This window comes from Pagrus pagrus, assembly GCF_965226575.1.
Source record: "Pagrus pagrus genome assembly, chromosome: 2".
Lineage (NCBI taxonomy): Eukaryota > Metazoa > Chordata > Actinopteri > Spariformes > Sparidae > Pagrus > Pagrus pagrus.
This window is the reverse complement of record NC_140186.1, coordinates 25761922-25777369: the sequence shown is the minus strand read 5'-3', so window position 1 is coordinate 25777369 and position 15448 is coordinate 25761922. Positions and strand designations below refer to the sequence as shown.

General features: G+C 41.3%; 1 protein-coding gene across 1 annotated transcript; it reads right to left on the bottom strand.

The window, feature by feature from the left end:
- Nucleotides 1–11079: 11079 nt before the first annotated feature.
- inab (internexin neuronal intermediate filament protein, alpha b) lies at nucleotides 11080–15442 on the bottom strand. The gene is made up of 3 exons (XM_084371126.1): nucleotides 15097–15442; nucleotides 14466–14590; nucleotides 11080–14328 (listed from the first exon to the last, which is right to left on the bottom strand). The coding sequence occupies exons 1-3, from the start codon at nucleotides 15436–15438 to the stop codon at nucleotides 14046–14048; spliced, it is 750 nt and encodes a 249-aa protein (XP_084227252.1). The 5' UTR covers nucleotides 15439–15442; the 3' UTR covers nucleotides 11080–14045.
- Between the last annotated feature and the right edge of the window lie 6 nt (nucleotides 15443–15448).

Below are 15448 nucleotides of genomic sequence, written 5' to 3'. Positions count from 1 at the left end.
TGCTTGCTTGTTTGCTGAGAGTTTAACCACAAGATTGATACCTCTCTCATGTTGAGGCAGTAAATATGAAGCTGCCGCTATCAGCCAGTTAGCTAAGCTTAGCATAATGACAGGGGGAAACAGCTAGCCTGGTTCTGTTCAAAGGTAACAAAATCTGACTTTGAGTGATGTAATGGAGTCCAGGAGGAGAAGCTGCACCACAACTTGTTTATTTTAACACTTCAGTTTTTGTATTGTTTTTGTAACAAACAGGAAGTATGTGTTGTGTATGTCTCACAAAATGCGAAATTTGTACATAATGTTGCTTTAAGCTAAACTGAGCTAGCCAAACCTACTGTTTTCATATTTCCTGCACAGACGTAAGAGTGGTATCAATCGTCTCATCTAACTCTCAGCAAGAAAGCAAATAAGTGTATTTCTCTGAATGTTGAGCCATTGCTATAATAAACTGATTTTGGTATGGATACTCTGGATCAGAGTTATACTGATGAATTCAAGAGCTAGATTAAAAGACAAAGCAAGAAAGGACAAGCTCCAGCTGAAGGGAAATCTCACAAAATTGTGATGCTAAAGTTGTACTTTTAAATAGCTTTTTATAGATCCTATGGAAGGATTAATACATTATTCAACATGAGCCATTAATAATGCATGAGTTTCAACCTACACAAAAATCCTTCACAAACTGTGCCTCCCAGTCCAAAAATGCCATCCCACATCAGAGTCCATGAGGTATTTTTTGATTTTAATCAATGGGCAACAAGGTAATGATTATTGAACCATTTTGATTTGTTGATGGTTATGTTACATTAAAATATTACTGATGTAAAACTGTCAAACTTCTTAAGCATCTATGGGAATATAGAAAACATGTATACGGCCAGTAAATTCTCGACTGGGACGTGCATCAAATGCTTTTAATCAGTTCATTTTGTTTGACTTGCATTTCCTCAGATAAACCCACATGGGCAATGCCTCTCTAAGGGCCAGCACTTTAGTTTAGTTTAGTCTATTGTCAGCACTGTCAGCTTCTGAAGAAAATTTCTGTTTTTCATTTTCATTACGAAGGACACGTTCAAACATGTATGACCTTGATGCCTTTACAGCAGTAAGTGTGGTTAGCATTTCGATGGGGAGCCACATACACTGGGAGAGGTTGTAATTTCTAACAGACTCAGACGTGATGCAGGATTTCTCCATTAGTTCTTGCAGCATTTCAGCAAATGAGGCTGGAATGAAAAAATGACTTGTGGGTTACAGGACGATGAACAGAATGCTTTGGAAGGAGAAGAAACATGTCCTCTACAAACTATCCCACAAACGAGTGTACATGTAAGTGCCTTAATCAATCACTGCCAGTGATTGATCAGTGCTGAATGGTCATCAGCTTGCAGCAGTAGAGAATACAACACCCCATCTTAATATCTCATTAGGCGCGTGTGTCACTATTGTTCCTGCAGCTCAAACAAGAAGGATGGGTGCAACACAGAGGGGGCAGGGCAGTGCGGACAAGCCCCAACCACCACCCCCCAGCTGACCTGTGCACGTCTGGATGTTTGAAGACTATATATATACCGTGTGGAGCATGGGAGACTTGTCAATACGTTGGTGTCTGGAGGCAGGTTATCTTCACTCCTCCAGCCTGACAGCCTGCGGCACTTTGTGTGGTGAAGGGAGTGTCCCTCTGTGTCCTTTCCCTCCTCTTACATCCTCTGCTACACATCGGTAGGTGTATAAATCATACAGTAATCTCGCTCTCAGTGTGAGACTGCAAGAGAGGACAGCTTGAAAGGTGATCTTGTTTGTAATGTAAAATGTATCCATGATCAATGATAAGGAAAGGAAATTAAAAAAAAAACCTGCTTGTTGTTTTTAGTGGAGATTAAATGCTCAGAGTAGCCTGAGAAGAAAAATCCTTATTAATCCTGTCAAGGCTACGAGAACTTGACATGTTTCAACCAGCAGTTCTGTGAGAAAACAGCAACGATGTGCTTAGTATTAACACGCACTGAATAAACAGGATATAATGAGAGGTTTGTCAAGGTTAGACACAAATCCTCTCAAAGACAGATCGCCACAAATGAGAACTTAGTAAAACAAGCTAACAAGCATCTTTCTAGCAGGGGACAACCCAGACGTTTTCTTTAAAGGTTTCATTTGTAGAATATGGCCTGAATTCCAAGGTAGCTCCAAAGTCATTGGGGGCAGCATATCACCCGAGTAACCGACAACAGATGCTCTTTGCTAGCTACCGGTTTTTATTTAAGTCCCATATCTTGCTGTTAAAGTTCAGTCTCACTGTTGCCATGTCACTTCCTGCCGTAACAGACACATGACAGACAGGCAGAGTTAGCAGCTGGTGAAGCAGCCAGTGGAAACCACGCTGAGGCTAAAAGATGAGAAGGAGAAGCCAAAAACAAGACTCCAAGTGAATGCTGAGGTTGTGTCTACTGGATGTGTTAAATAGGCAACTGTTTTCTAACATGGTCACCATAAAAACTTTTTAAGATGTTAATGCATCATTGTTTTCCAAGATATTTAGTACTGTAATGATTAACTTTTGCAAACTACATCTCTTTTTTTTTTTTATCAAACAGCTCATATGATGGGATTTCCTCCAGATGAATCTATCTCTTCATAGCTGTGACACCTCCACCTTGTGTTCGATTCAAATGAGAGGTAAAACATGTAAATCCTGAACCCATGACAAGATAATGCCTGCCAACTGTCCAAGGTGACCTACTGTAGTGTGTACAGACCGGCACCGACTCGTCATCATCTTGAAAATCAGTCGAATGAGGTTTTAATTGGCCTTCATGTTTTGTAGTGTGTTCCTGTGGTCATCTGTACGGCTTTCTGCCAAAACAACAACAAGAGCATCTCTGACAGGAGCACATGAGTTTCTAACACTTTCTTTGTTATTAAAGGCCTTCATAAAATATCTTTTAGCGTCATTTCAAAGGTGCATTGGCTAAATTGAAGTCCTGAGTGCCTGAAGATTAATGACAGCACATTTACTCTGTCTGACCTCTCACAGTTTCACATCTGCTCAGCAGCAGAGGAAATTAATGCTCACGATGATGTGGCCTAATTACGCGAAGCAAAAGCTAATAATAAAGAACGTCTTTAATCAATGTTTTACTTGATAATATCATGGAAATTAAGTGGGTGTTTTTTGGGATGTGATGTCTGTACTGTGCAGGGGCGTGTCCTGCTTTATCTGACAGGGGTGGCATGATGTATATGTACACATCACAACAAGATAAATGTATCATGTATCTCATTTCTTCTTTGATTATCAAATTTACAGTGTCTTAATGTCTCTTACATTCTTGTGTTTATTTTTAATTTTTTTACATTACATTACATCGATGTACATTCGATAAAGCTTTAATCAATAGCGACTTACAATTACTGCCTTTAATAGATGTAGATACAACGTTACACATTAAATACTAATAAAACAGTTCAAGCTGAGGTTCCAGCTTTCACTGGGCAGGTATCAAAGATACTTTAGGAATAACGGGGTGGCCAATCAGGTTTCAGGAGTGAACTTTATTAATCCAGAAGGAAATTCTTGTGCCAGACATTACTAGAAACATTTCAAGTACAATAGAAAAAACAGTAACAAGACCCGGCAGTGTCACACACTGGGCCCAGTTAAGACAATAAAGAGCATTAAATATTAGTGAAATAAACAAAAATCTACAAAATATAAATGCAAAAACCAATACCTCATACAATGACAAGTTGAGTACAAGACTCAAGGTGAACTTGAATAGAAAAAGTAGCATTGGCAATGACATTTAAAGTAAATTGGCAGCGATATTCAAAGGTAATATTCCTCCCGATAATGAACATAATACTGGACATGATATTAAACGTTATATTGTATATGATAATAACAATAATAATAATAACTCAGAGGGTAATTTAAAGAGGTCATTTTGATATTTTACAACTGAGGAACTAGAAGAAGAAAGAAGAATCATGACAATAACTTCATCTTTCATGTAATCTTTCAACTCGTCCGGCTACAACCGTCATTAGAGCTGTAGCACAAGTAAAACAGGGAATCCTTAAGCTCGATCACTGAAACAGAATCATCTAAAACTGATCAGAGGCCTCGTCTTTTTAAAGCTTTGAGCTCCTGATCATTACTTATTCCATTTGACACATACGCTGTTCTTACAACTGCTTTACTCCCGAATGTTAATCCCTCCTGATACCTTTAAGAGAATTCTTTTCAACGTTGGGCTGAGCTTAACTTTGTTGCATCTTTATACTTTCAATTTCCTCTCGCTGCCAAACTGCTGTGTCATATCGTGCAGACTGGATGCCGAACACAAAGTCCTGGACTGGCTCAGCTGTTGTATTATGGATTAGGCAGCGGCGGCACACACCTCTCAACCCCCAAAGAGCAGGAGGAACATTTTAGGACTCGTTGGTACACTGTGATCTTTAGATACGCCATTTGTGTAAAAACAGTCAGATTGTTAATGCAGTTCTGTATGGGGAATACTGGAAACACAATCAGTGATGATAAAGGTGGAAATAACTGATAACAAAATAGATGTAAAAACACACAACCTGGAAATGACAGTGCTGATATGAAATATATATCTGAAATTGAGTTTTTTTATTGCCTTGTCATAAACTAATAAACCAGACTGTCATCGTCCATCATGGATATCTTAATGTGAATGTGTTTCCAGATTAATACTGTCAGCAGTTGCAGCACAAGGTTACTTTAAGGACATTTCCCTGTTGGTTGAACTTGTTTTGCTGCACCCTCCCAGGCCTCCTGCAAAATAACAAGTCCCATCTGAGTAGAGAAAAGCACTTTAGGTCAGTGACTGTATCTCTGCAGTTAGAACGCAACTTTCGCATTTAAGTAAAATAGACTATTGCCAGGGGAGTAGCATGTATGGTTTCTTAATGATTATTAACTGAAGGTCATCACATGTGGGAGAAAAGACTAGATTTTGTCTCAGTACTGCTGTTTCAAAGACTTGTGTTGCATCTGCAGACTGACTACTGACAAGACGCCGGAGGAAGCCGCTGAACACATTCTCGTGTTCGCCAAAATATTCCCGAGTGGTTTGAACATTTCTGAAAGGCATGTGCATTTTTTACCAGATTTGTCTTCATGTTGACACTTTGTGCCTCCAGTGCAGCATCGACAGCAGCCTGCAAAGCTTCAGCTCGGCTGCTTATGATGCACGGATCTCTTTCTCTATGCACCTTCCTCCTCCTCCAACTTTTTGATGCAGCCAGCTGAAACCTAAAAATACCCACCTTTTAACATTTCATCAGACGTTTTCTGGTCCAACAGTGGGTTTTTATGATATCCGTCTGATCACTGGAGGAAGTGATAAGTCACACTTTTACACACTGTAGGAAAGAATGAGGTTTCGGCCCATGTAGTCTCGGCGTGGTTCCTTTTACATGGTTTCTATAGTAGTCAGCTAGTTGTGACATGAATTTAGAAATATCAGCATAGACACAGGACAGTACTTTATCTGAAAAGTCTAGTCTATAGTCTTTGAATTTATCACATGGTAGTTACGGGGTACTTTTGTGTTTTGGTGCATAATCTTTGTTTAATGCTCTGAAAAGTTGTCTATCCTTGAATAATGCAAAGGCTTTGTTCAGGTCTATTCAAAATGCAACAACCAGTTTACATTAACATTTCAGTGATCTGTCATAATATAAATGTGAAATGTAAAACTGAATGTTGCGTCACATTTCATTAAAATTATCCAAGAACAGAAAAACATGGAGCTCACCTTCGCTCTACAAATCAAATCTTGACACCTAGATCAATTCTCCACAATATTAGAAATATATAAACAACAACAGCTGTTATGCCCCTTCCATTTTCTGATTAGTGAGATGGACTTGCTAATGTAATTCATCATAATCAGGTCAAATCGCCCCAAAACCGCAACATCCAGCCTCACAGCATCTCAGACTGAGGTTAAGGAAAGGGCTACGACCTTCCTCTTTGTTCCGGGAGGAACATTTTCCTTCAGTCTGTCTGTCTGCATGTCTGGCTCTGCCGGCTCTGTCTCTGCTATTATTAGCACCAAGGAGAAAAAAAAACCTGTGATGGCTTGGTTAACAGGGACGCAACGTCACGCACAGGGCCTGCCTCAAAATGATTCAGCACTTTCTACCAGGCCAGGAAACAGACTGAAAATATAATTTAATACTAAATACTCCTTTAATCGTTTTTCTCAACAGAGTAGTAAGATACATTTTTTTTAGTTGTTTCATCAGGTTTTAAAATCTTTCATGCCTCAAATGAGTTAAATCTGACAGGTGCTGTCCTTAATGTCTGCTATGTGTTGTTATTTTATCTGCTGAAGGGCTTCTGTATGCGTTTATAAGCCTCTGCTCAGACCTCTTAGTCTGCTGTCTGGACGACAGCTCAGAGAGACTCCACTCTCTCCGAGTGGTGATTCCCCGAGGCTGCTGGAGCACAGCAGGATGCTAGCAACAGATTCCAAGGCAACAGCAGCAGCAACTCACAAATTAACACTTTGTTTACAGGCACAAAGATTAAAACATGCATTACCACTAGCCACTGAGTCATATGGTAGAAGGATCCATACTAATGATGGATGCATTGAAAAATTGTTTGACTGTCTGTGTAATGAGAGGAATGGTCTCACATTTTGGGTAATGAGTCTAATTTCAATAGATTTATTTATTTCATTTGTGAAAATATGTGTGAAGCCTGGCTTGGCACTGTACAGTCTAAGTCTAAGCAGAGGGAAACAGCAGCTCGCTGGTCATCATTACACCTTATAGCTTTTGTAAAGTGTAGCATAGAAAACAAGAGAAAACTATCATCTCTTTGGGATAAGGCTGCAATATACAGTATGTAATGCAAAATACAGAGCTGACGAGGGCAACATGTCTAAAACACCTGATCAAACATGAAATACATATAAAAGTTTAAGAGTTTACCATTTGAAAGCCGATGCAGCTGACTTTCGCCCGCCTGCATCCAGCACTGTCTTGGTTGATGTTATTTTAGGATTTTTACAAGCGCTAAAACAGTATGGTAGGTAGGTGAACTGCACGCTATCTACGTAGGGTACCGGTACCAGCTTCAGGTGCCGGTACTGGTACCCAAGCCAGTGCTAGCTGTTTCTTCCTAATGCTAATGTTTGCGCTAAGCTAGGCTTAACACATTCTACGCAGAGAGTTAGCCTATCCTACCTGTATGTGCTGGGAACAGCTTGATGTTCCGAAACACCTCCATTGCGAAACCCCTCCATCCCGACACACCCCACTCCAAAACACAGCTGTTCCGAATCCGACTTTCAACTTCCAATTACTTCCCAGTATGGTTAGGGTCAGGGGTTCCACAATAGCCTTTTGGGAATAGCGGGGTGTTTAGAAAAAATGGGAAACCATGCCATTACAATGAATGGAAGTCTATTTTCAGAAAAGCGGGGTGTAACCGTACGTAACTCCCATTAAGACGACGAATGCACTTCCTGGTCAGCGTATTCCTTTAAGGAAGGTGTGTTTTTTACTTCTCATTACTTCCATGCAGTCTATGTTTATTCACCCAAAACTACAAATGAACCAGCTATACAGATGCTGCTAGCTACATACCAGTGCTTACTGACTGGGTGGCAGCTCAGCCCTTGACTGGGCTCAACAGAAACTCTAGAAAAACAGGATCTTTCTGTAATTTTCCCACAGACTTTCTTCCTTTTTCTCCTCTCTGTACACTTATAAAGTCGATTCATAAAGCCCAGGGATAGGCACAAATCTCTCACTCACTTTCAACTTCATCTACAATGGATGCTTCACCTGAGTCTTGCGTCACTCTACTGACTGTACATGCATTCAGGCTGCATCCAAAATGTACCTCTCCTTCTGTCTGAACACACCTCAAGCCTGAAGCTTACATGAAGATTAAAAAAGAATGTAACCTTCTCCCTCATTCAAGCAGTAGCATCTTTCTGCTTCTTTTGATTTCTGTCAGTGTGTTTTTTGTTCTTTGTGTGTGTAAGGTTACACACACAGTCACAGTTTAATATGTCTGCAGTGCCACAACCTCAGTCCAGTGAAGCAGAATGGCTTTGATCCGCAGACGGTGACAACAGGTGAAATTTACGGCCACCGTGCCCCCTCGCTCCACCACCTGATTCTCATTTCCACCGCCGTCACAGCCCCACACAGACAGTTATTACCAGACAGAACATAAAACATGCGTCTCCCTCAGCACAGTCTCCTTTACGCCAAAGGGGAAGACATGAAAAGGAAAGATTGCCACAGTCAGTGAGGGGTGTGCACGTACAGATGGTATTTAGTAACCTCTCGCACCTCTCATACTCATACTGCGGATCAAAACATTTTTGAAACCTACAGAACTTCAAATGATTTGAATTTGAAAGGGAGATCCCAAAATGTCAAAATACGTCCAGATGTATCAGGCTGGATATATTCACCCTTTAGGCTTCTTGAGGGGAAATAAAAAGGGGAAAACCAATATTAACTGACCCAATTCACACGGCAGCCATTTTCCTATGATGTAGTGCTCAGGGTGCGAAGCTTGAATGCTGAATAATGTTACGCTGAGTGTTGCAGGTTGTATTTCGTAAGGAATCTGACAAATTGTTGTCATTTCATCTCTTGCCGGTTCATTAACAACAGAAAAGTTATTGAATAATGAAAATCTGGAGGGAAATTGGGCCATATTTTGAGGTAGAAAAACACATTTGATAACCCATTAGCTAACGTTAGCATTCAGCCACTTCCTAGCTAACATTACGGTTTGATTACATCCAGTCTCTTTCACTTCCCGGTTGAAATTAATGCATCCAAGATATGTGTTGAAGCCAGGAAGTGGTTGAATGCTATTGTTAGCTGATGTCTAACAGAAGCTGATGGGACATTAAATATGCTGGCTCCAGATTTTCATTGTCTATTGTCTTTTCAGGTGCTGGCTTCCCACCCTGAGCATGATGTCAGAGGAAAATGGCCGTTGTGTCAATATGGTCAATGAGATGTGAGAAATCGATGGAGAGAGTTTAGTTTCTGTGAACTGGTAGGCTCAGCTTGTTCATGGCTCTTTCTGTTACAGCTTAAAAACTAAGCTTTTACACAACACTGCAAGTATTTTAAGACAAGCATGTGTGCAATAATTACAGAGTGGCACACTTGAGAAATCAGCCGATCTGCTACATATGCTAATTGGGACTGAAAGCTAAACACCCACTGATAGCTTTCAGCAGCAATAAATTTAAAATTAATCCCAGAGTTTCCTATAGGAGGCCACGTTTTATGCGTTTTGCCACAGTCACTACAAATTTTCATATGTTTTTATAGCCTCGTAATATTCTCGTGTGTTTTTTATGGTTATGGAGGAGGGGCACAGTGGCTGAGGTGAAACTCAAAATAGAAAGTTTAAGCACTCTTCAAGTTTGAGGCGAATGGAGGGAGGGCTGTTTCATAACAGGGCTTTTACAGTGGCATATCACTGGACGGCTCTCACCACACCTTCTACTCAGCAGCATTGCAGGGGTATAAATCTTTGAAGAGCTGCAACCTACGTCACAGACATGCACGCCCGCCGCTGAGGTTGTCCCACCCAGCTGGTGGGCGAGGAGAGACAGGCTAATCAGAGACAATCCACAAGGCCCAAGGTCTCCAGGTCTAGGACTGTGTGTGTGTGTGTGTGTGTGTGTGTGTGTGTGTGTGTGTGTGTGTGTGTCGGGCAGCGGCAGGGGGGACAAAGATCAATGTACAGTACAGCAGCAGGTAATCCATCATATCTGTTTCATGCACATCTGCACTGTGACCCTGAGAAGAAAAAGATATCTCCAAGGAAGAGGTCAAGGTGACATTGCTCTGCAGCCTGTGTTGGTCAAAAGCAATATTGACTCGCTGATGCTGAAAGAATATTTATGTTACAATTTCTCAAACTGGATTTTCTTCAGCAACAGAATTTCCTGCATTTGTTGCAACATTTTAAGCGTGTAAAAGAAATGAAACTCACTCAGAAATGTACTAAACCAAAGTTAATATAGTTATGATAGATGCCATGTGCTCATATACTGCTTTATTATTTATAATCTAGAAATCTGTGAATATTCTCTCATCCATCCTCTTACATATCACAGTGACTCATCACCGATCAGTGGTAGAGGAAGTACTCAGTAAAGCAGCATTATATACTGTAGAAATACTCAGTTACAAGTTTGGCTTCAGATATAACTCTGTATTAGCATCAACATATAGTTCAAGTACCAACAGTAAAAGTATCCATTACGCAGAATGGACGATTTCAGAATAATGTAGATAATATTATTGGATTATGCTAACTGATGCATTAAAGGTGCAATATGTAAGAATTGGCCAGCTCTTGAAGTCATATTAAAAATAGGGGTTAGCATATCAGCTAACTGTAGCTGCCATGAGCTAGTTAGCTCAAATTAACAAACTCTTTATATGTGGCGGACCCTGCCACCTTTCTAGCTTCAAACAGTGTTCTGGGACTTTATTTTCCTCTGAGAACAGCTTGTTTATTCACTTTTTGAAAAATAAATATTTCTGAGTTTGTATTATTACCTCATTAATATTGTAAATGTTACAATTCTGAGTTTGCGTTTCTTCTCCAGAACTACACTGTGCCCCTTTGAGTCTTATCATATCTAATCTTAACCTATAATAATACATACAGTATGTTTATTTGTTGAATGTATTTTATATTATAAATCTGAATCTGCAAAGTAAATGGTAATTATAGGTATTAAATAATTGTAGTGGTGTACGTGTTTTCCCTCTGAAAAGTAATGCAGTGTAAGAATAGAATACAAACATTCAAGTACAAATATTTTAAAGTTGTATTTAAGTGCACCACTGACTAAATCTACTGAGTTAATTTCTTTTATTCTTCAGTTATCACCCATCAAACAAGTGCAGCAAAAGTCCTGGTGAGTTATTATAACACCGTCAATGTGACGCTAATGGGATAATGTGTGTTTCGATCAATTACATAGCTGATGTACTAATGTGTGTGCGTTCACATTAACACAATGACATCATGCGCCTCAGTAATGTCAAGTCTTTATTGATATGGTGTCATACAGCAATACATGAGTAGTAATAACAGTAAAGAGAATAGCATGTCAACTACATTCAATCCCTATGCTTTTGTAGTCATGGTAGCTCTAATAAACACTAATAAAGAGAGAATAATGATTAAACACCCCACTGAACAGAATCATACACATCACACACATGGCCAGAATAAAAGCTGCTGGTGTTTTAAGGCATTTCACATCCTACAGTATTTGTCCTATGGCTAAATCTTGATTGTTGTTTTTTGGATTGGTGACGTACTGTATTTGCAGAAAATACTTGATGCTTTTTTCATGAAGTGGCGTTCAAAAAAGTTTGGCAGTGCTGTAGAAGTATAAGTAGTGACATTTTGTCCTCAGACACCAATGAAAACTCTTTTGGTTTACAGTGTAAAGATAAAGGCTTGACATTTGCACCCATGAACCATTCATCCATTGTTATAGCTGTATACTATAAATGCTGCTTATATTTATTGTACATCTGAGATTTTTCCCTGCCTGCTTCACACTTGAATCCATTAATCCTTAAAACAAATTGCCTAACATCCAGATTCGCTGCCCCTTAAATAATTCCAGTTATGATAGGCCACTGTGTAGAGATACAAACACACTCGCTACAGTACTAAGATACTTATCACAAGCCTCAAGCTAAACAACAGCAACCCAATCCAGAACAGTCTGCCCGTACAATCAATAGTTTTTTGTTTTCTTTGTGAGTGCAGTTTGTCAGGGCGTGCAACGCCATGAGCAGCAGCAGCAGCAGAACAAGATAGCTGTGTTAAAGTTGGCAGTGCACAAGCAGAAAAACACGCTCATACCGAAGGACTTCTAGTGCTGAGGTTGTACTACAACAGACATTTTAACCAGTCATGGCCACAGTTATAAGGACAAGGTCAAGTTGTTTCAAACACATTGTGGTCTGGCTGCTTCTGACTGAATCTGTGATGAATGTTGATGGCATTGTATTTTCTTCTGGCTGAGTATCATGGTATGGATTCTGGGGCTCGAAAGCGTCATCAATGGCACATGGGGGATGGCGTTACATGGATGGATCATACACAATCTTGTGTGCTAAAGCGTAATTTACAATTCAGGAGAAAAATCTCTCCCTCTTTCTCATCATGTTGCCTCCTTTCTAGCATTCTTGCTTCCCTTTTGCCTGTATCCTTCCTAGCACACTGTGCAAACTGTTCATTATTACCGAATTAGGTAGCTTTGACAATCCTATATAAGCGCCTTAAAGAGGATCACTCCATCTCATCCTCGTAGCATCAGCAGCAGAGAAGCCTACCTAAGTCACATCCTACAGAAAGAGCTATAACAAGTAGTCTTCAAATCTAGCCTACAGGCTAACAAGCACATGTCTATTACATTTATGAACGAGCCATTGTGCGTGATGATGCTCAGCATGGCGTTTTAACTCCAAAGAATGAAACGGTGCCGAATGATGGGTCGATGGACTCCATGCATGCATGACATCTACACACACCATGCAAATTATCCTCGATTAATACATTTGTTTTCTTGTTGGCTTCACGTCTCGGTCTCATAGCTACAGCAATCCACTTTTGAGAGTAAAACTTCACCTGGGAGTTAAAAAGGAGGACCGAGGACGTTCGTCCTCCTCCGTACTGTTGTCATGCAGAGTGGATTGGAGCACTGATGCATCATTGGCTGTGATCAAAACGATTGTGCGAGAGGAGATTCAAGCAGACGTTTTGCTTATGAACTCCATTTTTAGTAAAGAGGCTTAAAATAATGGCTCAGCAAGACACTATCACATATTATTTATTTTTGGCTGGTTTCCTGTAACTGTAGACTGTGTGCTTCTTTGTTAAGCTGTTGTTATTATATCAAGAGTAATTGTATTTGTATCGCATAAGTGAATGCAGAAAGAGTAACTGACACCAGCTGATGTGTTTGAGTCTTTTGTTCGGTAAATGTAACACTTCGTACACACACGCGCGGCTTCCATTGGAATGTGTTGAGAGTATCTCACAGCTTGTGGTAGTGGTGAATGACCAGTTATTATTATCTACTGTGTTCCTGTATCACATACTGATGCAACATTAGTCCCAAGTGTGAACGGCCACTTGAACTTCTGTAAGAGATGCTACCTAAGTGCTTGTAATTGTCTGATGCTGACTGGGTGAAAGAGAGAGAAGAGATGCACCGTGGTTTGTATAGAGTGATGGTTACAGGAGAGTTATAATGGATTTCCCTTGGGGGACACATGTGGGGGACAAAGGGGGACGAGGAAGAATAAACCCACTTAAAACAAACAGCCAGACCCTGCACTCTGAACACTTGTGGACATCCAACACCGAGATAGAAGCCATGACATTCTTACTTTACTTAAAAGCTGCAATATGTACGATTTGGCCACCCGTCGAGATTCATACTCCAAACAAATAGGGGGCAGCATATCACCAAAGTCGCTGCAGCTAACTTTAGCTCAGTTAGCCGAGCAGCTAGCGGTCTAATTAATTAACCCTGGCTGGACTTGGAGCTCAGAGCACCGGGGGAGTGTTGGTGTTGTTAACTTTAATAATAGTTTTAGTTCATTTTTGGATGTTTGACACTAAAATTCTTACATATTGCCCCTTTAAAGGGGCTGAACCAGAGCAGTCCATGCCCGGATTGGGAGCTCGGAGCACCTCTTGAGGGCTATCTGGTTAGCAATAGATATCTCTGCGACACAGTACAAAGTTGCCTTGACATAACTTCAGCACTGTTATTCCCAATTTTTGAACGTTTCAGACTAAAAATCTTACATATTGCCCCTAAAAGATAAGAAGGCATGAGCAGGCCTATCTTTTAAGAACAAGTGTTTAAGTGTGAAGGCTCAGGGTTTGTTTTAGGACAGGAAATGTAGAAAGGCTTGGGTTTGCGGGGTAAGAGGGAAGCTTCAGGGGTCAAAAACAGGCTTACAGTAGGCTCTTAGTTTTTCTGATTGGTGGGAATATCGCTGCCGTCTTGCTGCTTCTCCATCTTCTTGCTGGTGATCACCGTCTCCTCGAAAACTTCACGCTGGGTCACCTTGGCTCCAGACTTGCTCTGCTGCTGCTGGTCCTCGTCCTTGCCCTCCTTCTTGGAGCCCCTGCTGGAGCTGGTGTAGATGCGGGACTGGTAGTTGTAGCCTTGGCCGGCACCTGCGCCCATGGTGGAGCCGGGATAGGCGATCCCTGTCCCAATGCGGGTCTCCTCGCCTTCGAGGAGTTTCCTGCAGAGATTAGGATGGAGGTAAGGGGTTAGAGAGGTTGAGGTGAAATTTGTTTTTAGATTACGCTCTTTCACTTGAGTGCTATAGAGGTTATCATAACCGATCATGTGTGAGTTGCTGTTGTGAGAGAGGCCAACCTGTAAGCTGCTATTTCAATATCCAGTGCCATCTTGACATTCAGCAGGTCCTGGTACTCCCTCAGGTGACGAGCCATCTCGTTCTTAGTGGTCCTCAGCTCATTCTCCAGCTCCACCATGCTGTCCTAAAGAACATATAACAAGAAAACAATACATAATAGTCGACCAGGGTTCAATATTTTAAACAAAGTAAGTTAGGAATAATAATTTGTGACCACATTGCTGGCAGAGGAATAATGTTAGTGCCCAAACAAGGACCTGTCAGTCCTATTGTTAGCCTGCAGATTAAAGTCATTCATGAGCAGCATGTGTTGTAATTTTTGTCCTGAAAACATATTCTCAGTTGTTGAATCCAAAGCAGCACATTCAGAGCTCATGTACGCGCAGTGGGCGTTGTCAGATGCAGCTGTGAGCGCGCTGTCCCAGGGGAGAGGGTTCAGCACCACGGACAGAGCCCGACGCACAGCAGCTGCTCCCGATAATAATATTGCTCTGACGTTCACTCTTCAGACAATAAACACACTATACAGTGGGTCCATTTCAGTGTACATAAACCTGAGTGACATCATGAGCTCCTGTTCGCCCATCACCTCTTTGATAAGCGCCCAACAAGTCATTAAAACGTGATTACCTGGTAGTTTCCTATCTCCACATGGTGCCTGTCCTCCATCTCCCGGAGCTGCTTTTCCAGAGACTCGTTGGTTCCCCTCAGACTCTCGATCTCGATGGTCTTGGACTGCAGCTGCCTCCTGAACTCGTTCATCTCCTCCCTGCTGGCGCGGATGGCCTCGTTGCTCCGGTTGGCCTGCTCGGACAAGTCGGCGAACTTGGTCTTGTACCACTCCTCGGCCGACTGCAGGTTCTTGGACGCCATGGACTCGTACTGGCCTCGAATCTCCTTGAGGGCGGAGGTGAGGTCCGGCTTGGACACCTCCATCTCCACGGACACCTGGGCAGCCTGGATCATGTCCATCAGCTCGGCC